Here is a 22,034-nt window from a genome sequence, read left to right as displayed (position 1 = left end):
CGAGCTCAGTATTAGGGGCTGGATCACCGGCGCGCGTGCGAGCGGGCGGAGCTTATTTGCATACAAAGCCAGATTGCCGCTGTTTTGATTGTGTAATTTACGGATTGGGGCAGTATTTCCATTTTTAACCGCAAGCAAGTGGCAGGAAACGGTGGTGTCAGGAGCCTCTGTAGGAGTAAAGCGTACTTATTTTGCATTCCACGAAGATCCTTGCATTGTAGCCGTTTTACGTATGATTTACATTGTACACGATTTGTAGCAACTTGAGGTTTAGCTCAGCCAAAACCACTGGGCCTGCGCCGTAGCAATCTCCTGCCGAGACGCTTCCAGGAGCAGCACATGATACCTACCGACCTCGGCGCCGGCGAGCACCGGAAGTTCAGAAGGTTTGCCGTTTCCGCTCCTCCCAGGTGTCCAATAGGATAGAGCGGGACAGCTCAGGAAATGACGTAGAACCCACCCTCCTTCCGGTTCCGGCTTGCGGGAGCGCGTAGCATAGACATGAGGCTGCTCACCCACAACCTGCTGAGCTCGCACGTGCGGGGGGTGGGGCCCCGTGGCTTCCCCCTGCGTCTCCAGGTACCGGCCGTCTCGGGCACCTCTCCCAGGGGCTGGGGTAGGGCAACCAGGATCCGGTCCTTGCCTAACTAAATCTCTGCGCCCCGCAGGCCACGGAGGTCCGCATCAACCCTGTGGAGTTCAACCCCGACTTCATAGCGCGTATGATACCCAAAGTGGAGTGGGCGGCGCTTCTGGAGGCTGCGGACACAGTGAGGACCCTCCTCCCCACCCTTCCAGCCCCGTGCACACCGTGGGTGGCGGGTTGTGGAGGGGATAGTCTTAACGTCAGCCCTTTACACCAGGCCTCAGGGCGAGCGTCTGGGAAACGGAGATGATTTAAGCCTCTTGCCCACAGCTGCATCTCGTCGAGGTGCCTAAAGAGCCGATTCAGGGATATGAGCATAACGAGGAATTTCTGAGAAAGATGCACCACGTGCTGCTGGAGGTGAGAACCGGCCCATCGCTTGCTTCCTGGCTATACACCCACACCTGACAACTGCCAGTGCTCAGTTCTGGTCCCTTCTTCCCGCAGGTGGAGGTCTTGGAGGGCACCCTGCAATGCCCAGAGTCGGGACGTCTGTTCCCTATTAGCCGTGGGATCCCCAATATGCTGCTGAGTGATGAGGAAACTGAGACATAAACTGTGCCAGGCGCTGGTTTTTCACTCTGGTTGTGTGAATCTTTGTTTACATTTGTCTTGTTTGTTAGTCCTATCCTGTGTATCCCTAACCCTTGACCCAGTGACACACCACACACAGTGCTTTTGAGCTCGATATTATATATATTTTTTTCTCATTAAAGGTTCAAAACCAAAAGCGGTTTCTCTTTGCAGCAAATATACATTAAAATAGAGTCTCTGTACAGCCAAGGGCTCTGGGCCCTGGCTTGCCCCGTGTCCCTGCGCCTCCCTGGCCAAACCCAAAAATAAATATAGTGTTATTGCTCTGCAGGGCATAGAGGCAGTGCTCTCCCTGCCCCCTGAGGAGACTGGGTGGGAGCTGATGGGGGGCCCTGGCCACCCCAGGGGTCCAGGGGCTGGAGCCTGCTTGGAGTTATTGCTTCAAGGTGGGGGGGGGGGGGGGGCAGTAATGCCCAATGCAAATGATGAGAGAGGAGCAAAGGGAGCAGGAGCCTTTGCTCTCCAAATCCCCCTCCATTCTGGAGAGGAAGTCGGATTAAGCAGCAGCAAAAGCATCACCCACTGGGAGACTGTGGCCTCCACTCCCTTCCCTCCCTGAGATCAGGCTTCTGCCCACCCCTCCCCCCAACACACACGTGCCCTGCAGCCCCCTATGGCTTCCGCAAGGCCCCCTACACCCTGGGGGCACATTATGGCTTGCGAGGGGCAGCACTGTGCCCAGAGCCTGGGCGCACATGTTCCCAGCTTCTAACACCCCCCAAGGAGGGGGGAGGGGAGGGTGTAGGGCCTGCTCCCAGGGGCTGATGGTGTTGCCCTGGCCCTGCCAGCAGGCTGTGGCACTGCCCAGACCCCAGCTCTGCCCCCTTGGGGCCGACCCCGTGCTGGCGCGGGTCCTGCCAGCACCCCCACCCATGCCCACCCCTTGCCTCAGTCCATCATGGCCTCGAGCATCTCCAAAAACAGCTTGTGCATGGGCACCTTGCCCTCCAGCTTCACCCCATAAAAATGGGCCAGCACTTTGCCTGCTGTCTGGCGAAGGAGCGGTAGTGTGAGCAGCAGCCTGCCTGCCCGCCTCCGCTCAGCGCCCCCTCCGGGGCCTGCCCGGCCAGCTTCGTACTCCAACAGGGCCTCATGTAGAGCTTCTCGCAGCTGCTCCACTGCTTCAGCATCTTCAATGTGCACAGAGTCTGCAAGGCAAGACAACAAAACTGTTGACATGGGCCATCTCCAGATGGGGCAGAGCCACATTGACCTGGGTACTGCCAGGCAGGGGCACAAGGAGCCACACCAAAATCTGTTGAAGCACTACTCGCTGCTCCTGCCCATGAGCCAGGGCCCACTCCTTCCTCAACTATGGCCACCTCCGGTCCCCTTCCCCTTCCTTCCCCCTAAGTGGTTCACCTGTCTACAGAACCACGGGCACTAGGGCTCAGAATTCAGCATGCATTTCCTGGACCTGTCCTCGCCTGGCTTCATGCCTTGCAGCAAGTCACTGTTTGTGCCTAAGCCTGTTTTCCCTGTCTGCAAAGTGGGAGCGTGCTACCATCACAGTTAAAAAACCAAAGTGCCTTATGGAGAAACTCATCAGTACAAGCCCCAGACTCACCTGAATTGGCGAGGGCCAGGGCCTTCAGCAGAACGTACTCCTCGCGCTCCAGCCGCAGGGCCTGCAGTCGCCGCACCAGCTGCAGCAGGGCAGCCCCCAGTTCCCCCAGGCCAGCGGCTCGTGCCCCCTCTTCGTCCAGGACCAGGTCCTCGGCGAAGGCCAGCTCATCCTGCAGCGGCAGGGAGCGCTGGGCCACACCCAACACCAGTACCTCCATCCACACGCTCTGCAGTACTGACATCTGGTCAGACAGTGACAGTGACGAGAAGCCTGGAGGGCAGGGGGAGCAGAGCTGGCTAAGCAACTGCACCGGAGCCGGTCAGGGCCCGGCCTACCCAGGGAAGCCCCACATTGCCTGGGCCCTCTACCTGGGATGCTCTTGGCCCAGCTGATGGTGACCACGATCTCTCGGTCAAAGAGGTCACAGAGGGTGGCCACAGCTGGGAGGTGTCCGTCGGGGCCCGCTGGGTCAGGCATGGCATACAGCTTCTCAGGTTCAACCACCAGCAGGTGGGACACCAGTGCGTTCACCGGGGCTGCAGTGACAGTTGGAAGAGGCACGCATTCATCCCTCTGCCAGCCCTTCAGGGTCAAACATCTTCCCAGAGTCAGTCCCCCTGTGGCCTTCCTCAACAGCCACTGGCCAGCCTGGCTTGGACACCTCTCTCCGGGAAACGCCGCACTACCTCCTAGAGAAAGCGTCTGTCTGTGGACAGGTTCTGAGCGTTAGAAAACCTTCCCTGCTCCCAGCTGTACTGCTCGAGGTCTGACACAGAAAAGGGTATTTTCGTAAATACTTCTTGAGGGAAATGTGTGAAGGAACAGATGAAGGGAAGACGTAGGTCCCAGCACCCAAGATAACTCCTATCGCGTGTGAATGACATCAGACAGACGACCTCAGAGCCCCAAGGACCCCACGGCGCTCTCACCTGTCTTCCGAGGGCCTCCAGCTACTGCCAGAGGTCCAGCAGGGAAGGGGCCCGGGAAAGGCAGCGGGTCCACCTCTGGCCGCCGCTTGTATTTCTGTCGCCCGCCGCGGACACGGTCCAGACGTACCCCTTGAATTGCAAGACAGCTGCTGTGTCCACAGGACTGAGGCTGGCCTCTCTAGAGCCCGCCTGCCCAGCCCAGTCCGCCAGGACTTCCCAGGCCTCACCGGCCTGACCCCATGCACCCAGCCCCCCAGCCTCACCCAGGCCCCCGCCAGCGCTCACCCTCCTTGAGCATGCCCACCCGCAGGCACTTGGTGAAGCGACAGGCCTGGCAGGCCTTGCGTCTCCGCTTGGTGATCTCACACTCGTTGGAGGCCGGACAGCTGTACTCGATGCTCCCTGCCAGGGAAGAGGCAGGGCTCCAGTGGCGGCCTCCCGGGGCCCAGAGGGGGCCTACCAGTGGGGAGGGCCCTGCCACTCCAGGCAAGCACAGGTCTGGGGAGAGCGGGATGCTATGAATGGGGCAGGGAAGCCCGGGAACTGAGGGGAAAGGCGGCTGGGCTGGGAATCCCAGCCTGGGCAAGGGAGGGGCTGGGACCAGGGGAGTCAGGCGGCATCCGGCCCCAGCCTCTGGTCAAGTCACACCTCTGGGCTGTGCTGCCCTCATCTGTTCTCATCAAGGGCCACAGTGGCCTCCACACTGCAACATCCAGCGGTCAGTTCTCATCCTTATATTACTAACATCTAACACTGCTGATCCCTCCTAGAAACAAACACTTTTCTTCTTTTGCTTCTAGGACACCTCGCTCTGGGTTTTCCTCCTACGTCACTGCTATTTTGTGACTTATGCATCTGCCCACACTCCTTCCATTGAAGACACCCTGGGCGGCCCTCCAACCTGTCTCCTCTGACTCATTCCCATGGTGATCTCACCCAGGCTTTCAAATCTGTACCTCTAGCCTAGACCTGTCTGAACTCTGGACACATCCCATTGCCTCCTCGGCATCCTGCACGTCTAGAAGGCACTACAAACTTATCTTGTCCTAGATGGAGCCCCCGACCTACCCCTCCAAAACCTGCAATCTCATTTGTCCAGCTGCTCAAGCGGAAATCTAAGAGATATTTATAATTCCTCTCCCACCCCAAATCCAAGCCACTGACAGGTCCTGGTGGGCTTTACCTCCTAATATGTTCAGAAGCCACCCCTTCCTCCCCTGGCAACCGTTTCTTCCCTTGACCAGAGTCACTGTCACCTCCCTTTCTGCTGTCTTTGCCTCCTTCAGTTACTATCAACACAGGGGCATCCTCTTAAACCTAAGACAGGGAATTCCCTGGTGGTGCAGTCGTTAGGACTCCACACTTTCACTGCTGAGGGACTGGGCTCCATCCCTGGTCAGGGAACTAAAGCCAAAAAAAAAACCCCTAAGACAGATCATGTCCCTTCCCTACCTAAAACCCTCCAGATGCGGAGGAGGGAGGCGCAAGGAGGAGGAGATATATGTACGGTTATGGCAGATTCACACTGTTGTACAGAAGAAACCAACACAGCACTGTAAAGCAATTATCTTCCAATTAAAAATAAATTTAAAAAACCCTCCAGGTGAACCCCATGGCCTGAGACCTGCATCCTAGGTCCTCACCACCTTTCTGACCTCATCCCCTTTACCCTCTGCCCGGCTCTGTTGGCTAACTCGGTGTTCCTCAAACAGGCCCTGCCTCAGCATGGCTCCCTTACCTCCTTCAGATCTCTGCTTCCTGGGGAGGCCTTCCCAGCCACTGGGTAAGAATGGAAGAGCCCCTCCACAGACACCTCTGGTCACTTGCCCCTGCTGTATATTTCCTGCCCTTGCTTTATGGTTTCTCCTGAGCTCTTGCCACTGCTGCTGCTAAGTCACATCAGTCGTGTCCGACTCTGTGCAACCCCATGGACAGCAGCCCACCAGGCTCCCCTGTCCCTGGGATTCTCCAGGCAAGAACACTGGAGTGGGTTGCCATTTCCTTCTCCAGTGTGTGAAAGTGAAGTCGCTCAGTCCTGTCTGACTCTTCGAGACCCCATGGACTGTAGCCTACCAGGCCTCTCCTTCCATGGGATTTCCCAGGCAAGAGTATTGGAGTGGGTTGCCATTGCCTTCTCCCCATGAGCTCTTAGCACCGTTTAATATGCAACATCTGTACATATTTATTTTCTCTGTTATGTCTACCCATTTTAGTGCCAGTTCCATGAGGGCCAGGACTGTGCCCGGTGCTAGGAACAGGGTCTGGCTGAATGAATGCATGGTGGCCCTCCCAGCTCCCGGGGCGACCACAGGACTAAATGGCTCAACCGGCCAATATACACAAAGTGAATTTTTCCTCACAATCTGCTCTCTCCTCCACCCTTCCTAGGCTTCTTCAGCTTAAGACACCTCCTCAGGGAGGCCCTCCAGCATCTCAGACTCAGCCAGGTTCCCTAGCACACCCTGCTCCTGACCCTCCAGCACGTACACAGCTGTTAATAACAACTGTGTTCAGTTCAGTTTTCTCTCCTGCTCTGCAGGGATGTAAACTGAGGACAGAAGCAATCCCTAGTCCCAGCTGTGTCCGCATACCTGGCACAGTGGCCAGAGCAGCAGAGCACAAGTTCATGAAGTGTGAGGATCCTGGAGGCTGCCCCTTACCAAGTGGGTGACCTTGGGCAAGCCCCACACCTATGCCCTCGACCCTCAGTTTCCCCACCTGTAAAACTGGGATGATTAAAAACTACTTCCTACAAAAGTGGGTTGTAAGAACAAAATGGGATAATCGAGGTAAGACATTTAGCAGGCTCCAGCAGCTAAATACTCAACAATGATCACCATGTATGGCTAGTGCTGGACAAATACTTGTCAACAGGGAACGAAGTGTTCCAGGGTGGGTAGGAGACATTTGAACCCAGACCTGTTGCCTCACGTCTGCAGGGCCAGAAGGGGACACAGAGCTTTTAGACCAGTGGGTCTTAGCCAAGTCAAAACTTGCTAGAATGTCACAACTGGCCATGAGGCATCTGCCCAGTTATTTGTAATAAGCAGAGGCAACAGTCTGGCCTTTACGAGCTTAGCTCTGGACCTCAATCAACCCAAGTTCAAATCTTACTGCTGCCATTTGCTACCCATGGGACCTGAACCAAGTTTCAAAAACCTCTCTGGGCCTCAGTTATAGTAGTGCTGGTACCTTAGCGACTGCTGTGGGGGGTACCAGAGCCTAAGTGTAATAGGGCACGGTGCCTGTCACTCAAGAAACACTGACAAAGCCTATGTATTATAGCCCCAAAGTAACCAATGGTTTATATAAAAATATAAGTAACAGGTACATTCCAAATAATGCTTCTTACATCGCCATCTTGCTTACTCATATTTTGATATGCTTTCCTGAGTGGAAAAATTCACTGAGTACTATTGGAAGGGATGCCTAATAATCTTTTTTTTTTCCCCTGACCACACCATGTGGCTTCTGGGATCTTAGTTCCCTGACCAGGGTTTGAACATGGGCTCTTGGCAGTGAGAACGAGGAGTCCTAACCACTGGACTGCCAGGGAATTCCCTGGCCTAACAGTCTTTTTAAAGGTAGATGCTGAAATATGATGTAGCCCTCCCTCAGTTAACCATAAAAACCTGCCTTGTGCTGGGACTGCTTCAGGAAATCAACCAACAGAGGGCATGTTCTCTGCTGGGGAGAGGATAGCAGCGGCCAGAAGGCTCAAGCGTAGAAGCAGGCAGGGGCTGCTGTGGATGGTGCTGGGCCTGGCATACCAGAAACCTAGGAGGCATCCTGAGTCCTGCTCTCACATCCCACATCCGATCCATCAACACGTCCTGGTGGCTTTATTTAACTCTTAAGGGAAAGGGCATTCCTGGGACATAGGAGGACCTGGGAACTCCAGGCTGCCAATCCCAAGTGGTACCACAGCACCCAGCAGTGCACCAGTTAGGCAGCCCCAGGCCCAGAGGGCAAAGGGCACAGGAGGGGGTGGGGGCTCACCCTGGATGGTCCTCTTGAAGAAGGCTTTGCAGGCCTCACAGGATGCCACACCATAGTGGTAGCCGGAGGCCACGTCCCCACAGACCAGGCAGAGGCGTTTGGGCAGGGAGCTGAGCACCAGCTTCCCACCACCCTGCTCGCCAGGCCCAGCCCCCTCCCCATCCTCCTCTTCCTTGTGGCCTGGGAGGCAGCGGGTGGGAGCTGGGCCAGGAGCCAGAGCCACGGGGGGATCGGTCTCAGTCTCCGAGGAACCCTTTGGGCTGTCAGGGCTGGCTGGCTCTGCCTTGATGTAGAGAGGCTCAATGCCCACCACCTGGCTGGACATGGCGCTGGTCACCTGCGGGAAGAGACCCGTCAGGTCACAGGGAGGAGCTGCGATGGGGGATGGAGACACCCTGTCACCCTGGTTGCCCAACCCCAGGCCTAGGCAGGCTTCCAGGCTTAGCCAGAGGGTGGAGGGGGGACAGAGTCCAAGGAAGGCTGCCCATGAAGAGGGCCCCCCCAGCTGTTGCCATAGCAACAGAGTCTCCAGAGCCTCCAGGGCCAGTAACTGACAGCAGGTCTCCCACTTGGGAACTTACCATAGGTTTGGAAACCCCCTACCCCCACCCAGGCCAAGCAATAGGGTAACCTTATCCCCAACCTTCAACCCTATCTGGAATCCTCAGCCAAGAGTGGGATACCTCTGTTTTCTCCAGATGCTGGTGATCTCAGCAATCTCCCCCACACCTGGGGATCCTCCACTCAAGAGCCAAAACAGAGACATACAAACCCAAGGGCAGTCCATGTGCTCACACAGGTGTGCTTATATCCTCACCCTCCCACTCACTTGGGTCCTCAGGTGTCCTGACCTGCACACACACACTCACGTGCTCACACACAGTCACTCTACTGGGCAGGTTCACACTCACATGGCCTTCTCAAACCCCAGCTCTCACTCATGCTCCCATTTGCCTACACACACTCCTACTAAAGTGCATACTTCATAACAAAGTCACACTCAAGGCTCATAATCACACTCTCACAAACACAGTTACACTCTCACCATGACCGCCCCTCCCACACACACACACAGGTTTAGACACTTATGAAAACACATTCGGACCCTCTCACACCTGACACATCTTCCCCTCCAGCCCCAGGCACACCCGCTGGCGCGGCTCCACCTCCTTGCACACTCTTCCGCACATTCACTCTTACACTCCTGCTGCCGCAGAATCCTCCACCACGGGGCGCCCCGCCCCCCCCAACCTGCGCACACCTACGGGAAGTTGCCTAAAGTTACTGCGCCTTCCCTCCCCCTCCGCCCGCGGGGGCCCTCTATCAGGTTATCAGGAAGTAATGGGGGAGCGCCAAGGAGGAGGAAGCTCTCCCCAGCCAGTGAGATGACCTTTGACCCAGAGAGAAGGGTGGCCCGAGGCCCCTTCGAGCGCCCCCACGTGGTCTTCAAAGCCCCTTCCCCGACCGGGAACCCTTCCCATCTTCCACCCTAGCCCGCCCCCGGGACTTCGGCATGCTCTAGGTGCCGGATTGAACCCTGCCTTGGGATTGGATCCGAAGCCCAAGCCCGACCCTGGCCAGAACCTGCAACCCGAGTCAGAACGGGCCCCGGGTCTCGGGCCGGAGCCTTAAGCCCTAGACGCCAGATCCCGCCCGCACCCTGACCCCGTCTGGCTTTCGACCGGGTGCCGACCGTGACCTGGGCCGGACCCAGAATTGGACCCCGCCTGGAGCCCGCCCCCCGCCCGCCTCCCAGCCGCGCTTGCACATGGCCCCCGCGCCCCGCCCGCCCGCCCACCCCCCAGCGGCGCTCCCCTCCGCCCCCGGACCTGGGGCTCCGGCAAGGCGGGCGGGCAGGCATGGGGGCCGAGCGGCCCAGAGCGCCGGGTGAGCCGGGGGCCGCACGCGGCCCCTCCTCCGCCGCCTCCTCGGGCCGCGCCGCCCCGCCGCGCCGCGTCCCCTCACTCGGCGGCGCCGCCGGCGGCTTGTAGGACACAAAAGGACATCGCGGCCGCTTCCTACTCCGCTTCCTCCAGCTGACAGCGGGGGCGGGGCTGGCCGTGCGCATGCAAAGCAGGGGGCGTGGCCCAGCGCCCTATGCTAATCGGACAAATGGGGCGGGCAAGCGCTTGCGCGCCGGGACGTGCCGGGGCGGGGCCAGCGAAGCCGGCTGCGGCGGCGCACTTGCTTGCGTAGGAGGTGGCTGAGGGGGCGTGTTCAGAGGAGACGCTGAGTGGCTCCGGGGAGGGGGTGGGGCTAGGAGCCTTCTTACGTAAAGGGAGAGGCGGGGCGCGCTGTTCGCGAGAGAAATGGGAACGGTCGTTGAGTGGCCGCCGGGAGACTTCATACATATGCAAATAGGAGGGCGGGAGGAGCGCCGAGGCTTGTGTATCTGCATATGCATAAGAGGCGGGGTCTAGCGCGCCTAAGTTAGAAGGGAGGTTCTGCTTCTTTCCTTTTTACCCCCTTCCAAGATAACACCAACGGGGCACTGGCACCGCACACCGAGTATCCCCGCAAAGCTGCTGAACCCGGAGTGGGAGAAGCAGACCTAGGACATGAAAGAAGTCCTGGATTTCGAGTCCTGGGAAGGCGGAGCCCATAGTGCCCGAACGGAGAACGCTCAAGGTCACTGCGGTGACCGAGTGAAGGTCACAGGGAAAGGCGGGGCCACGTGCGTCCGCCTCTAGCGGGCAGCCACGCATTGACTCACGGACCGTGTACAGATTCTTTTATTTCTCTAAGGGCTCAAATTCCACGTGGACAGGGTCGAGCTTGGATTGGGACTGGACAGGGACCAGGGCTGGAGTCGGGCAGTCACTGGAGCCCGAGGCGGTGCTCTCATATCGCCAAGACTTGCAGCCTCCTGTTCCGGCGCCTTTTGAGCCCCTCGATGTATCGCTGCAGCTGTTTGGTCAGGGAGTGGTCCCGGCCGATCTCTGATTGGTAACCTGGAGGGCAGAGCTGTATTCAGGGCAGTGAGCAGGGGCATGGCCTCCCCATCAGCCAGTCTACGTTAGTTTGGGGAAACTGGATCTTCAGGGTACTGGAACCTGCTGGTTTTGTTTCAAATGGTCAAGTCAGAGACCTGTGCTCCAAACAGATAGGAGATTCAGAGTGGGATGGAGTGCTGAGGTGGAGGATGGATGAGGAAGGCAAATTTAGAGAAGATGTTGCCAGCCTGAATTAGGGCACTGAGAGCAGGAAGCTTTGGGGATACCTCTTGGACCACCCCCTCTAAGCCATAGCCCTCCCCACCCTACCCTTTCATAAAGTAAGCAGGGCAGCCAAAGGAAATTTACTCCAATAATCCACTGTCCAAAGGCTCTAGGAAGACGCCAAGGCCACACGAAGGCTGTCATTCCCAATAGGCAAGTGGAGAAATGGCCTTAGAAAAGCCACAGCAGGTTAAGAGGAGCTGCACTGAGGCTACAGCCCAGTCCTGTGACAGTCACCCGGTACTCTGACTTTTTGCTTTTCCTAAAGCTTCTGGAATATTTGTGGGTGGTAAGGGAATCTGATAGGCAGACACATCCTGAAACCCCACTCATAGAGGACCAAGGCCTGCAAAGTCCCCCAGGGTCTCTTCCGGAAGTTGGGGGCGGGGAGTAGGGGGTGGGGAGGCTCACTCCGGAGGGCTTCAGTGAGTATTTCCAGAGCTTCATTCTCCATCAGTTCAGTCAGGGGCAGGGGCAGCTGGAGAGACAGCAAGAGACTCAGATGTACAAGGGACCCCAGCTCTGCCCACAGCTGAAATGCCCCACCTATGCCCTCCAGTTCCAAGACCCCCAATTGACCTGCCTGCCCCTCCACCCTACAAAGCACCCCCACCCAACTTGCTCACCCTCCAACCCCCACAACTCTCCCAGCCTCCCACCCTGTTCTGCTGCTCCACCCAGTAGGCCCGATGGGGCGTGTGCCTCGAGATATTGAGCGATGACTCTGAGGTAGACTTTTCTGGGAGAAGAGAAAAGAGGGATTAGTCATCTGTAGACTGCTCAGGCTTCCCTGGAGCAGAGGAGGTATAGGGGTAGGTTGAGGGTCAGGGGGCTCCAGAGACCAGCTCCAGATACCCCTTGAGTGGAAAACAGTATGGGACAGTGGTTGACAAGCCTGGGCTTTGTTGTCCCACCCTCCGAGGTGCCAGTTCAGACTCTACCCCACTTTGTGAGACTTAAGGCCAGTGACTGACTTTCTGACCCTCAATTTCTTCATCTGTACAATGGGATAATAAAATCGGCCCCTTATGGCGGTTGTGAAGTTTAATGGCGATCATACAAGGGAAGCTGAGTGCCTCGCACAACAGCGAGTGCTCAATAAATAGCATATTGTTGTCTGCTCCAATTCCCTGATGAAGGCCTGAAGAGCAGAGGTGGGAAGGAGAAGGGCATGCCCCAAACAGCCCAGTAAATAGCATTTACAGCTGGAATATAAAAATTGTAACCAGTGACAATGAATGAAAGGTAGGCACCCCCTGAAACAGCTCAAATCCACAGAAAAGGCATTAACTCCCTCATTTCAACTATTCGGGGATTCCATGGCAAACACTCCGCGCTGCCTTGGCGTATTTTCCTGCCTGTCTCTATGGCCCCGGGACCTTGTGAGACGCCTGCCCGGTAGGGGGCGTTCCTAAAGCAAGAAAGATTAGCGTGGGCGCCCCTCCCAGGGAATCCTAGAAACTTGGGTCCGAGTGTTTTCCCCCATTTTAACGCAGTAGACATTGAGGCTCTGGCCAGCCCCCTGTCCGGTGGGCGCCCACAACCCGGTGGGGCCACACTGACCGTTGTCGGTCTTAGAAGCATCCTCCTCTAAACGGCTTCCCTGGGAGCTGTCGCCGCCAAGCTCCGGCTCTTCCGGCTTGAAGCGGTCCTTGTCCTCTCCGCCGTCGGATGCTTCCCAGCCACCCTCCGCGTCGTGGCCAGCCTTCTGGTCGTAGGACCAGCGGGTCTTACCGCTTACGCTAAAGTCCTCCAGTTCCGAGTCCTCGCGGACCGTGGGCAGCTGCACGTTCAGCTTCGGCTGAGACAGAGTAGCCGTGGACCACATGCTCCGGATGTCCTGCAGGCTCGACCTGCCCGAGCCAGGGTGACTCGAAGACTTGGCCGATGCCTGTGGGCCACACACAACGAGGGAAGCCGAGGGTCGTGGGGAATCGGGAGGGGAGGGAGAGCAGGCTGGGAGCAGGGATCCTGAACCCAACCAGGGCCGACACGCCCCTGCTGCCGGGGGGGTGGGGGTGGGGGGACGGCGGGTGGAGATGGGGGGTGATTGTTGGGAGCTGCCTTGAGCCAGGGCTGAGTGAGAGGACAGTCAGGGGCCCAGGGTGAGCCTGGGGGCTAGCAGGGTGAGGAGGACCAGAAAGAGTTCTTACTTTGAAAGCCTTTCCCTCCATGCTTCTGCCCCAACGGACCCAGTTGCCACAGGCCTCCGGGCGAGGGGGGGGGGGGGGGGCGGTTCACGCTCCAGGAAGGGGGAGGGGCAGGATCCCGTCGGGAACGGCCCTTGGGAGTCTCACGCGCGGGGAGTTCAAGCTACAGCCCTCCACACTAGATGCTCTTCCGTCTCCCCATCCCTGGCCGCATAGCCGCACGGGGGATGGACGCCCCGCGCATCCGGGCTGATTCCCACGCCAGACCCTACCGGTAACCTCCAGGCAGAAACACCGGCCCAAGTACCCCCGAGAGTGCGGTCCCTTGACCGACGGGAGGGGCAGGGGTTCGGTCTGGGGCCCCTGGCGGGAGGGGAGGGAGGGAGCGGGGCCTGACTTGCCCGGGAGGTGGCCGACGACGCAAGCACTCGCACACCCTCTCGCGTTCCCGCAGCTCCACGCCCGCAGCCGTGCAGACTGTTTCCGTTTATTGATGCGGGCTTTGAGGCACAGTCGTGAGGTGTTGTGAGGGACAGGCTCGGCCGGGACAGCGAGACAGAAAGCCGTGGGAGTCTGGAAATGGATGAAGTGACAGGGCCAGGAGCAGGGGGTGGCAGACAAGCAGCCCGTGGCCTCCTCCCCAGGTTTCGGTCCGGTCGGTCGAGAGAGGACTCTTTGGTCAGACAAGCAGAGCATGCCGGGGTGAGAGGGCGAGAACGAAGCCCTTTGAGAGGCCGGGACCGGGGTCCTCCCCCTACGCGGGCACGCCTTTGTCCCGGGGGCGCCCCGGGCCGCGGGGCCGCGCCGGTTTCCTGGGCGGATTGAGGGGGCGGCGGCGACCCCGTGGCGCGCGGGGCAGCGCGCAGCCGCGCTCGCTCTGCGTGTCCGAGGACTCGTCGATGAAGGCCAGATTCTCGCTGGGGTAGTCCAGCGCTGAGGCCGTGGGCGGGGTGGGCGGCGTGGGCGGCGTGGGCGGGGAGGACGGCTCGGTCTTCTCCGGGGCCGCCGGGGATAGGGGCCTGCTGGCGGGCTGCGCCGGGCACGGCGGCGGAGGCAGGGGTGGCCGCTCCTTCTCCGACGGCGGTGGTGCCGTGGGCCCAACTCGCTGGGTCACCCGCGCGGTCACCGTGCCCGTCCAGCTGGCGGCCTGCGCCGTGAGGCCACCCATCTGCGCGGGGAGGAAAGGCAATCCTCGACCAGGGAGCCTCGACCGTCTCTCCGCAACCCTGGGAGACTGCGCCGTCACCCGTCAGGCACGGCCCCTCTTTTCCGCCTGGTCCTCCCGCCTCAGGAGTGGGGGAAAGGCCGGAGGAGGGAGGGCAAAACTCATCACCAGCCACATCCTCTCCTTTCCTCCTCCTGCACTGAAATGCTCCCTTCTCCAGAAGAAAAGACCCGAGGCTTTGTATCAGCTCTCCCGTGTCCCCAGACACCTTTGCGACTCCACCCACTCCACGGCCAGGAGGCGGGGGGCGGGGGGGGGGGTTTACAAAATACAACAATATATAAACCTACAACGACAAAACGCAGCAACAAATACAATTTTAGTATAAGGATGTCCCATGCAATATTTCAGACATACTTGTACTCAGATATTTGCAACTTATCCAAAATTCACATCCAACTAGGATTCCTTCATCTTTATTTGCTAAATGGTAACCTTTAACCGTGAGAGTAGAGACTGGATTTCCCCTGCAAACCTGTCGGAGCTTATCCCTTTGTTCCCTACCGGTGCACACCGGGGCTCCCTCAGTCCCCGTCTTGGGGAGCCCACACTCTGGAAGGGAAGGCGGGGTGGTCCACCGGCTGCTGGGGAGCAGCGCGTCAGCACCACGGCTCAGGCGCGGCGTCGAAGCAGGGGCGCCTACCTCTGCGCGCGTGCGGCGGGACACGACTCGCAACCAGTTTCCGATGGTGGTGAGCACTGACGCGAAGTAGGCCAGGCCGAGCAGGATCCAGAACCACACCAGCGGCTGGTAGGCTGCAAAGTTCTGGTTGGGGCTGGCGCCTGGGATACCGCCGGGGAGGGCAGAAAGAAGTTGATTGTGAGACATGCCTTGAGCCCGTTGAGTCTCGGGTTCACTGTTCTTCCCAAGTCCTGGAGAGGATCCGCCCTCCCCAGGGCCAGGGGTCTGAGCAAGAGTGCGTGAATGGATGCGAGGAGACAGACTGGGAGTGACTTGACGGTGTGCAAGAGAAGAGTAAGTGGAGGTGCTCACGCGCAAGAATGTGAGCTTGTGTGAGGGGTGCACGTGTACAAGAATGTTAAGGGGTCACTTAATATACGTGTGAGCATGCATGGAGGTGCAGGCATGCAAGACTATAAGTAGGTAGGAGCCCCGCCAAAACGTGAGGGTGCATTCAGTGAGCGGATGTAGGGCGTGGAGCAAGCGTGTGTGAGCTGCACAAGCGCCCTGTGGAATTTCGAGGGAGAAGCCAGATCGCAGAGCCCGTGGGAAGGGAAGAGCAACCCAAAAAAGGTGGCCTCACCGGCCACATAGTCCCCGAAGCCCACCGTGGTGAGTGTCACCACCACGAAGTAGATGGCCTCCAGCTTGCTCCAGCCCTCCATGTAGCAGAACACGAACGTGGGCGTAAGGACAAAGAGCAGGCAGCCGATCAGCAGGAAGAGCACGGCGGATAGAATTCGCACCAGCCCCGGTGGCACCTGCCACTTCTGCAGGGAGGGGCCGAGGAGTCACCAAAACCTCCAGTCTCACACCCCACATCCCCTCTTCTCGGAACCAGTGTTCGAGGTTCACAGGATTCAGGCGCCCCCCACCCCACTCACATGCCTGGGCTGGGACGTAGGTAAGGGTATCCCAAACCCAACGCCAGGGCGCACAGGGCGTGGAGCAGCTCACCAGGAAGATGGCTTCGATGTGACCGATGCCATGGCGCAGCGAAGAGCCCAGCCGGTCCCCGACCCCGGCCAGCAGTATCCCAAACAGCGGGATCCCCACCAGCGCATAAAAGATGCAGAAGAGGCGCCCGGCATCTGTGCGCAGGGCTGCGTTGCCATAGCCTGGGCAGAGGGGCCGTGCAGCAGGTCTAGGGGCTACCTGGCACCCCCCAGCCCCCCTGCACCTTCCCCCATGAGAAAGCCCAGCCACCCCTTGCCCCTTCTGCATGCCCAATCCCCTCCCCCACCGATGGTTGTGATGATGGTGCCCGAGAAAAAGAAGGCACTGCCCAGGTCCCAGGCTGAATGGTTGCTGTTACTGGTTGAGTTGGTGTCAGGGTTCGCGCCCCCTCCCAGGGCATCAGCCACCTCCTGCAGGGCAAGGCGCAAAAGGAGGAACCTCAGTCCTTGCCTCCTATCCTGGCCAACCCCTGGCCCTCCAGTCTCTGAGTACTTCCCTCCTTACCCCTCCCAGCTCTACCCTACCCTCTGGTCTTCTTCAAGGCAGTCCCTCAGAGCAGACATTGCAGATTGGGCAGCCCAATTTTGTTGTTCGACCAACACATTGCTTTGGAGACATTTGAGTTATCAGCCCCTTAATTTCACATAACAGATTTCCAATTTTACAGTGGTCAGGAGCACAGACTCTGGGACCAGACTGCCTGGGTTCACATCTTGGTGCTAAGTGAAGCTGAACTGTGCTTCCATTTCTGCATCTATCAGTTGGGGATGGTGATAATAGTACCTTCCTCAAAGAGTTATTGTGAAGAGTTAAAGCATTCACAACAAGGCAAGCACTGTGTATTTGTTAAATGATTACCCATGTAGACAGCATGCTCAGTGAGTTCAGCTTTCCAGGGGCCCCACCACCCCTACTTCCCCCTAGGAAGCTGACTTTGAGTCAGTCTCTTGCCTTCAAAAATCTGATGAACGTTAGGGACCCTCCCTCCAGGAAGGTTCTCATACCAACAAATTTTGCATCCAATCTGGGGAGGGTCATGGACAGACAAACCCTTCCCCGCCCTGCTGAAGCCCAAACCAAACCCTGTGCTACACAGTAGATGCCCACTGAAGGTGAAAGTGAAAGTCAACTCTTTGTGACCCCATGGACTACACAGTCCATGGAATTCTCCAGGCCAGAATACTGGAGTGGGTAGCATTTCCCTTCTCCAGGGGATCTTCCAACCCAGGGATTGAACCCAGGTCTCCCACATTACAGGCAGATGGATTCTTTACCAGCTGAGCTACCAGGGAAGCCCAGATGCTTATTAAATATGATTACATTAGTGAAATGGCCATGTGTCTGCCCATCTTGCCAGCCAGTCTGCCTCCCTCCCAAGGTGGAGTCTGTGTTTTGAGAGTGCCTGCCCTAAGTGATGGAGGTCAGAGCACAGTGAGGAGAGAGTGCAGGGGGCCCTTCCCCAAGCAGCACAGAGCCAGGACACAGGCGGTAGTATGAAGGAGGTCATAAACCACCTTCTTTCTCTCTGACTGCAGTCCTCATTAGCAAGACACATTCCAAATTAATCTTCCTAAAGTGACAGCCCCAAATCTTCCATCCCTCTCTGCTATCTGCAGAATAGAGTCTGAATTCCCCAGCCCAGCCTGTAAGCCCCTTCTCCATGTGGTCCTAACCTCCCTCTCCCGAGTCTTCTCTCCTGGAACTTCCATTTTGGAACCCAAGTTACAGTGACCTTATCCCCAGATTTTGAGATGATTCCATTTCCTGTAATAATCTCTTCATGAAGCCAAGAAGTGAAGTGTATGATTAAAAGTTATTCAATTTTATTTTGCAACACTTTTCCAATAAATTCACAACTTGGAAAAAAACCCTTTGTCATTCTGGGTGTTCTAATTTTTGCTTCAAATGACTAGGCATCTGCTAAATCCAAGAACTGCAAAACACTCTGAGCTTTCCAGTTTCCACGCCTTTTTCCATGCTGTTCCTCTGCCTGAGAGTCTCTTGCAACCCAATCACACCTTTCTAAATTATACCCATCTCATCTGCTTCATCAATTACCAGCTCTTCCCAAAGACCCTAGGGCATCTCCCTCCTTGCCATCAGCCTCACCCTGCACCTAGGCCAGGGCTTAGCACACAGCTGGCAGTTAACAAAGCAGGAAGTAAGGAAAGCTCCCCTTCTACTAAATCCTACAGTGAACTTTCCCTGGAATCGGCCCCTTCGCCTAGATGTGACATCCTCTAGGCTACAGCCTGCATCTGTCCACCCCGATATCAATTTCCCTGCTCACCCTATCCTGGACAGCATGGCACCTAGCACACAGTAGGTGCACAACTGCTGCCTGACTGGCTAATTATAGAAGAGAAATAAAGCAGCTGTTGCCCGCCTTGCATGTTTCTGCCCTTCCTTTTCTTCTTTTTTCATATCCAGGAAAAAAGCAATTCCTTTGCAAAGATAAAATAGGTCAGGTTCCCTCTCTCCTCCTGCCCTGTGGTGTGGTCAGACACTCTCCTACCCAGAGTATCAGAGAGCCTTTCTGGGCATTCTCTGGGTCAGAGACAATGTCAAGCTGCCTGTGTCCTGGCACCGCCCCCCACCCCCACCCTCAACTCTGCTCCAGGTCCTGCCACCTTGGGAATCAGCTGGAACACTTGAGTCTCCATGCTGATGCCTCCTCCTTCCATTATAACAGGCAGGAAAGGAAAGGGGTGGGGGTAGCTTTTCAATAACAATACACATTAATGTAATCAAGTTAAATGTTAGGTGTTTTTATTTTATTTTTTTAATATGACAGTGGCTCAGAAATCAGAGAGAGAGCAGAGGTGCTTGCCTGACAGTAGCATGAAAGGCTGCAGCCCACTCTTCCTTTAGTCACTGGACCTTGCACTCCCTCTAGCTTTCACTTCACAAGCATGTGTTCTCGCAGGAAGGTGTGCTCAACCTGGCATCCATGATGGCATGGATTGGCTTAGGGGAACCTGGAACCCTCCGAAATCAAGGGTAAGTGTTTATATGTGCACTTTTCTGGAGGTAGGGGGTGGGGAAGTGTTCACAATGTTCTTGGGTTTCTCTGAGGCATCTGTGACTCCAAAGAAGCACAGGAACTAGTGTAGAGATGCCAGATTTAGCAAATAAAAATACTGCATGGGACAAATTTGTATTTTAAAAGTATTCATCCTTGAGCTGAAATTTACATTTAACTGGGTGTTCCAGCCTTCATCTGGTAACCCTAAACCTATGAGTTAGACCTGGGAAGACATAACATATCTCATATGCTATAGCCATTTATTCATTTCTTCCTTCATGGGTTCCTTCATGCAATCACTATCACACGCTAGGACGAGAACCCAATGCGGGGCACAGCCAGGAAAACAAATGCAGCCCATGGCCGCCATATTGAAAACACAAGAGACCTGGATCCCAGCCTCTGCCCCGCACCCCTCCAGCTGCACCCTGCCTTCAGGGGTGTGGGTCAGGAAGCAGCACTCCAGAACAGGGCCCCAGCGGCATGCAGCTGGTGTCAGGGGGGTCATGGGTGCCTACTGCAGGGTCTCTCCCCCACCCACGCACCTTGATGAAGAGCCCCACGTCCTGGTCGCTCACACATGGATGGGCCCTCAGGAACTTCTCTCGCACCTCCCCCAGCTCCCTTTGGGCCTGCTGCTCATGGGGCTGCTCCAAGGCCTGGAACACCAGGGCACCGGACACCAAGTAGAGCAGGACCAGAGCCAGCAGTGCCAGTAGTGTGGTGCTGCGCATGGCGCGCCCAGGGGCCCGGCCAACCCCACTGCCCGCCTGGGGAGGCTGGGCAGGGGGCTCCTGGGGAGCTGCAGTCACTGCGGGCAGAACCAGGGATGCTGGGGTCAATCACCTGGCCTGACACCCCTACACCCTCCTTCTCCAACCCCTACACACCCAAAGGTCCTGGGGGCTCCCAACCTTACTACCTGCAGAGGGTCTCTCCTGACACCCCTCTGACCAACTTGACGCTTGGTACCAGGACACACCCAGTGCCCACCCCACCCCCACTTCGGTCCTCCCCCTTACCTCCGCTGCCCGGCCCTGGACTCCAGGGTGTGAGAGGGCACAGGGAAGGGGAAGGACGGAGAGTGGAAGGTGGAAACAGAGACAGCCTGCCCAGGGAGAGGCGGGGCCAGAGAGGAGATGCTGGGGGCTGAGGGGGCGCAGAGGACCCCGCCGGGCGGGGACGGGGATGGCGGTCCGGCTCGTCCGCCGAGGTTGCAGCAGCATCTTCGCGGCTTCTCCCTCCCCTCCTGCCTCTTCTTGCTCGGCTTCTAGAGGCGATGGGCCGGGCAGGGAGCCCCCAGGGTCCCCAGCGCCCCGCTGGGCTTTCGAGGAACCCAGGGGCGGGTCCCGGTCGCTGCGCAGAGGCGAGGCAGGGTGGAGGGGAAGGGAGGGTACCAGGTTCCCGGAAGGAGCGGGGTGGGGGCGACCAGGGCCGGACCAGCGCGGCATCCCCCAGGACAGCTGCTGGCTCCCCCAGGACAGCGCGCGGCGACGCCCACGCGCACACACGCGGGCACAAAGACCCGCGCGCCCACGCTCCGCCCTGCGGCTCCAGGCGGCCTCGCTGCCCCAGTTGCACGCACACCGTCCACCTGCACACACCCCGGACTCCCGGGCACACCGGACCTTCAGGGCCGTGCGCGCCGGGCCAAGGCCCCCAGAGGCCCACACACATGTGTGCACACACTCACGTCCACGCACACCCAGATCGCGGGGCCACAGCGCAGCGCCCGCCGCCCAGACACCGCACACCCCGCCACTCGCTCCCACCGCCTCCCCGCGTCTTCACGCCGACGCCTCGGAGCGTGACGGGCGGCGGGCGGGACGCACGGCCTCAGGACTCCCGGAGGTGGGCCCCCTCCCGGCCGGTCTCCCCCCGCGCGCCCCAGCCCGGGAGCCGGGCCTGCGGCCCCCGCCGTCCCGCACACCCTCCCCGCGGCCGCGCGCCCGCCCGGTCCGCCCCGCACTCACTGTCCGCCACGCTGCGGCTGCGGCTGCGGTCCGGGCTCCCGCGCGGCCTCGCCGGTGCCGGCGGGGCCGCGGAGGCGGCGGCAGGGGCGGAGCGGGCGGGCGCTGGTGCTGAGACCCCACTCCTGCCGCCAGAAGCCCCCCTCCTCCCGCGTTTAACCCCTCCAGCACCGCGCTTCCCTCGGTGCCTCCCTCGCCTCCGGCTCGGCTCTCCGCAGCCCCTTACCTGAAGTTGCCCAGCCCCCCAAACCCAGCCCGTCCCGGGAGGTGAGTGGCAGAGGAGTCCGAGAGGGGTCGCCGCTGGGTCAGGCCTGGAATCTCAGACTGGGGCCCTGGGACTGCCCTGTGGGCCAGCCAGTGTGGCCAGCGGCACGGCCCCAACTTGGACATCAGCCGGCTCACCTTTCTGGGCGGGTTCCACGCTAATTTCCCAGCATCTTCCAGGCCCACTACCAGATCAGAAGGGCCCTCAACTCCCCGCCCCGAGGGACAGTCCTGCCCTTGGGCTCTGCACTTCTGAGGGAGAGACCCCAGGGGACAAAGGGATGGGGGATTCCACGGAGGAAACCTGGAATTGGCCGAGGTAGGGTTGGGACCAAGCTCTGAGAAATCAAGCTGGGCACTGCCTGCCTCTACTTCAGTATCCCCATCCCTAGCTCCTCAGTTCCATGCCCATCCCAGCCTAGAAGGGGTGCCAGCACTTCTCCCGCACTGTCTGAACAGCAGGGCCCTGAACTTAGCTCCCCTCTTCTCTTGCTTGCTTCTTAACAACTTTCATCTTGCCAAAGACCCTCCCCTCCTCTGGGGTCCTCAGCCTTCACTTGGGTGGTTTTAAGTATGGGCTCTAGGGCTGACCACTCCCTAACAGTAGGGGGCCTAGACTGGTGACCAGATTCTCCAGGCCTCCCAGTCCCCACTTACAGAAAAGGGATGACTAATTATCACCTCAGGATGCTGTGCCGAGGATTAGCGAGGTTGGTATCTGTAAATGCTCCAAACAGAGCCTGGCATTCACAATTGAGTGCCCTACAAATGTCAGCAATTTCCCTTTCAACTGAAAGTGATTGTCCAG

At 58.4% G+C, this 22,034-nt stretch overlaps 4 protein-coding genes across 7 annotated transcripts; 1 reads left to right on the top strand and 3 right to left on the bottom strand.

Annotated features, from left to right (window-relative positions):
* Positions 1–45: 45 nt before the first annotated feature.
* Positions 46–1,376, top strand: TRMT112 (tRNA methyltransferase activator subunit 11-2). The gene is made up of 4 exons (XM_020903277.2): positions 46–579; positions 669–770; positions 917–1,006; positions 1,094–1,376. The coding sequence occupies exons 1-4, from the start codon at positions 502–504 to the stop codon at positions 1,199–1,201; spliced, it is 378 nt and encodes a 125-aa protein (XP_020758936.1). The 5' UTR covers positions 46–501; the 3' UTR covers positions 1,202–1,376.
* On the bottom strand, positions 1,323–9,719 carry ESRRA (estrogen related receptor alpha). 2 transcript variants are annotated; one of them, XM_070457563.1, is made up of 7 exons: positions 9,565–9,719; positions 7,736–8,072; positions 4,022–4,138; positions 3,737–3,865; positions 3,176–3,343; positions 2,808–3,077; positions 1,323–2,388 (listed from the first exon to the last, which is right to left on the bottom strand). In XM_070457563.1, exons 2-7 carry the CDS (start codon positions 8,058–8,060, stop codon positions 2,129–2,131), a joined length of 1,269 nt encoding a protein of 422 aa, XP_070313664.1. In that variant the 5' UTR covers positions 8,061–8,072; positions 9,565–9,719; the 3' UTR covers positions 1,323–2,128. The 2 variants fall into 2 exon arrangements, with proteins under 2 accessions (XP_070313664.1, XP_020758931.1); XM_020903272.2 differs by lacking the exon at positions 9,565–9,719 and adding an exon at positions 8,419–9,385.
* Positions 9,720–10,451: 732 nt separating this feature from the next.
* CATSPERZ (catsper channel auxiliary subunit zeta) lies at positions 10,452–13,472 on the bottom strand. Its single transcript, XM_070457562.1, has 5 exons — positions 13,107–13,472; positions 12,517–12,844; positions 11,613–11,692; positions 11,365–11,431; positions 10,452–10,686 (listed from the first exon to the last, which is right to left on the bottom strand). The coding sequence occupies exons 1-5, from the start codon at positions 13,125–13,127 to the stop codon at positions 10,577–10,579; spliced, it is 606 nt and encodes a 201-aa protein (XP_070313663.1). The 5' UTR covers positions 13,128–13,472; the 3' UTR covers positions 10,452–10,576.
* Positions 13,473–13,574: 102 nt separating this feature from the next.
* KCNK4 (potassium two pore domain channel subfamily K member 4) lies at positions 13,575–21,174 on the bottom strand. Of its 3 annotated transcripts, none has more exons than XM_070457561.1 (7): positions 20,966–21,174; positions 19,538–19,803; positions 16,254–16,377; positions 15,968–16,128; positions 15,594–15,780; positions 14,972–15,111; positions 13,575–14,271 (listed from the first exon to the last, which is right to left on the bottom strand). In XM_070457561.1, coding segments are annotated over exons 1-7 (1,293 nt in total). In that variant the 5' UTR covers positions 20,967–21,174; the 3' UTR covers positions 13,575–13,857. The 3 variants fall into 3 exon arrangements, with proteins under 3 accessions (XP_070313662.1, XP_020758930.2, XP_070313661.1); XM_020903271.2 differs by lacking the exon at positions 20,966–21,174 and adding an exon at positions 20,015–20,830; XM_070457560.1 differs by lacking the exon at positions 20,966–21,174 and adding an exon at positions 20,015–20,831 and having other exon boundaries at positions 14,126–14,271; positions 15,619–15,780.
* Between the last annotated feature and the right edge of the window lie 860 nt (positions 21,175–22,034).

Source organism: Odocoileus virginianus, chromosome 28 (genome assembly GCF_023699985.2).
Source record: "Odocoileus virginianus isolate 20LAN1187 ecotype Illinois chromosome 28, Ovbor_1.2, whole genome shotgun sequence".
Lineage (NCBI taxonomy): Eukaryota > Metazoa > Chordata > Mammalia > Artiodactyla > Cervidae > Odocoileus > Odocoileus virginianus.
This window is presented reverse-complemented; position numbering and strand designations above follow the sequence as displayed.

Bases quoted from the DNA above. Each gene is read 5' to 3' on its own strand.
- TRMT112 (XM_020903277.2), top strand. From the start codon at position 502: ATGAGGCTGCTCACCCACAACCTGCTGAGCTCGCACGTGCGGGGGGTG. The intron at 580-668 runs GTACCGGCCGTC...TGCGCCCCGCAG, and splicing joins GCTTCCCCCTGCGTCTCCAG to GCCACGGAGGTCCGCATCAA. The intron at 771-916 runs GTGAGGACCCTC...TCTTGCCCACAG, and splicing joins TTCTGGAGGCTGCGGACACA to CTGCATCTCGTCGAGGTGCC.
- ESRRA (XM_070457563.1), bottom strand. From the start codon at position 8,060: ATGTCCAGCCAGGTGGTGGGCATTGAGCCTCTCTACATCAAGGCAGAG. The intron at 4,139-7,735 runs GTGAGCCCCCAC...CTTCCCTGGCAG, and splicing joins CTTCAAGAGGACCATCCAGG to GGAGCATCGAGTACAGCTGT. The intron at 3,866-4,021 runs GTGAGCGCTGGC...TTGCAATTCAAG, and splicing joins GGTGGGCATGCTCAAGGAGG to GGGTACGTCTGGACCGTGTC.
- CATSPERZ (XM_070457562.1), bottom strand. From the start codon at position 13,127: ATGGAGGGAAAGGCTTTCAAA. The intron at 12,845-13,106 runs GTAAGAACTCTT...TGTGGCCCACAG, and splicing joins TGGAGGGAAAGGCTTTCAAA to GCATCGGCCAAGTCTTCGAG. The intron at 11,432-11,612 runs GTGGGAGGCTGG...CTGTCTCTCCAG, and splicing joins GGGTGGAGCAGCAGAACAGG to CTGCCCCTGCCCCTGACTGA.
- KCNK4 (XM_020903271.2), bottom strand. From the start codon at position 20,669: ATGTGTGTGGGCCTCTGGGGGCCTTGGCCCGGCGCGCACGGCCCTGAA. The intron at 19,804-20,014 runs GTAAGGGGGAGG...TTCTGCCCGCAG, and splicing joins TCCAGGGCCGGGCAGCGGAG to TGACTGCAGCTCCCCAGGAG. The intron at 16,378-19,537 runs GTGCGTGGGTGG...CTTGCCCTGCAG, and splicing joins ACGTGGGGCTCTTCATCAAG to GAGGTGGCTGATGCCCTGGG.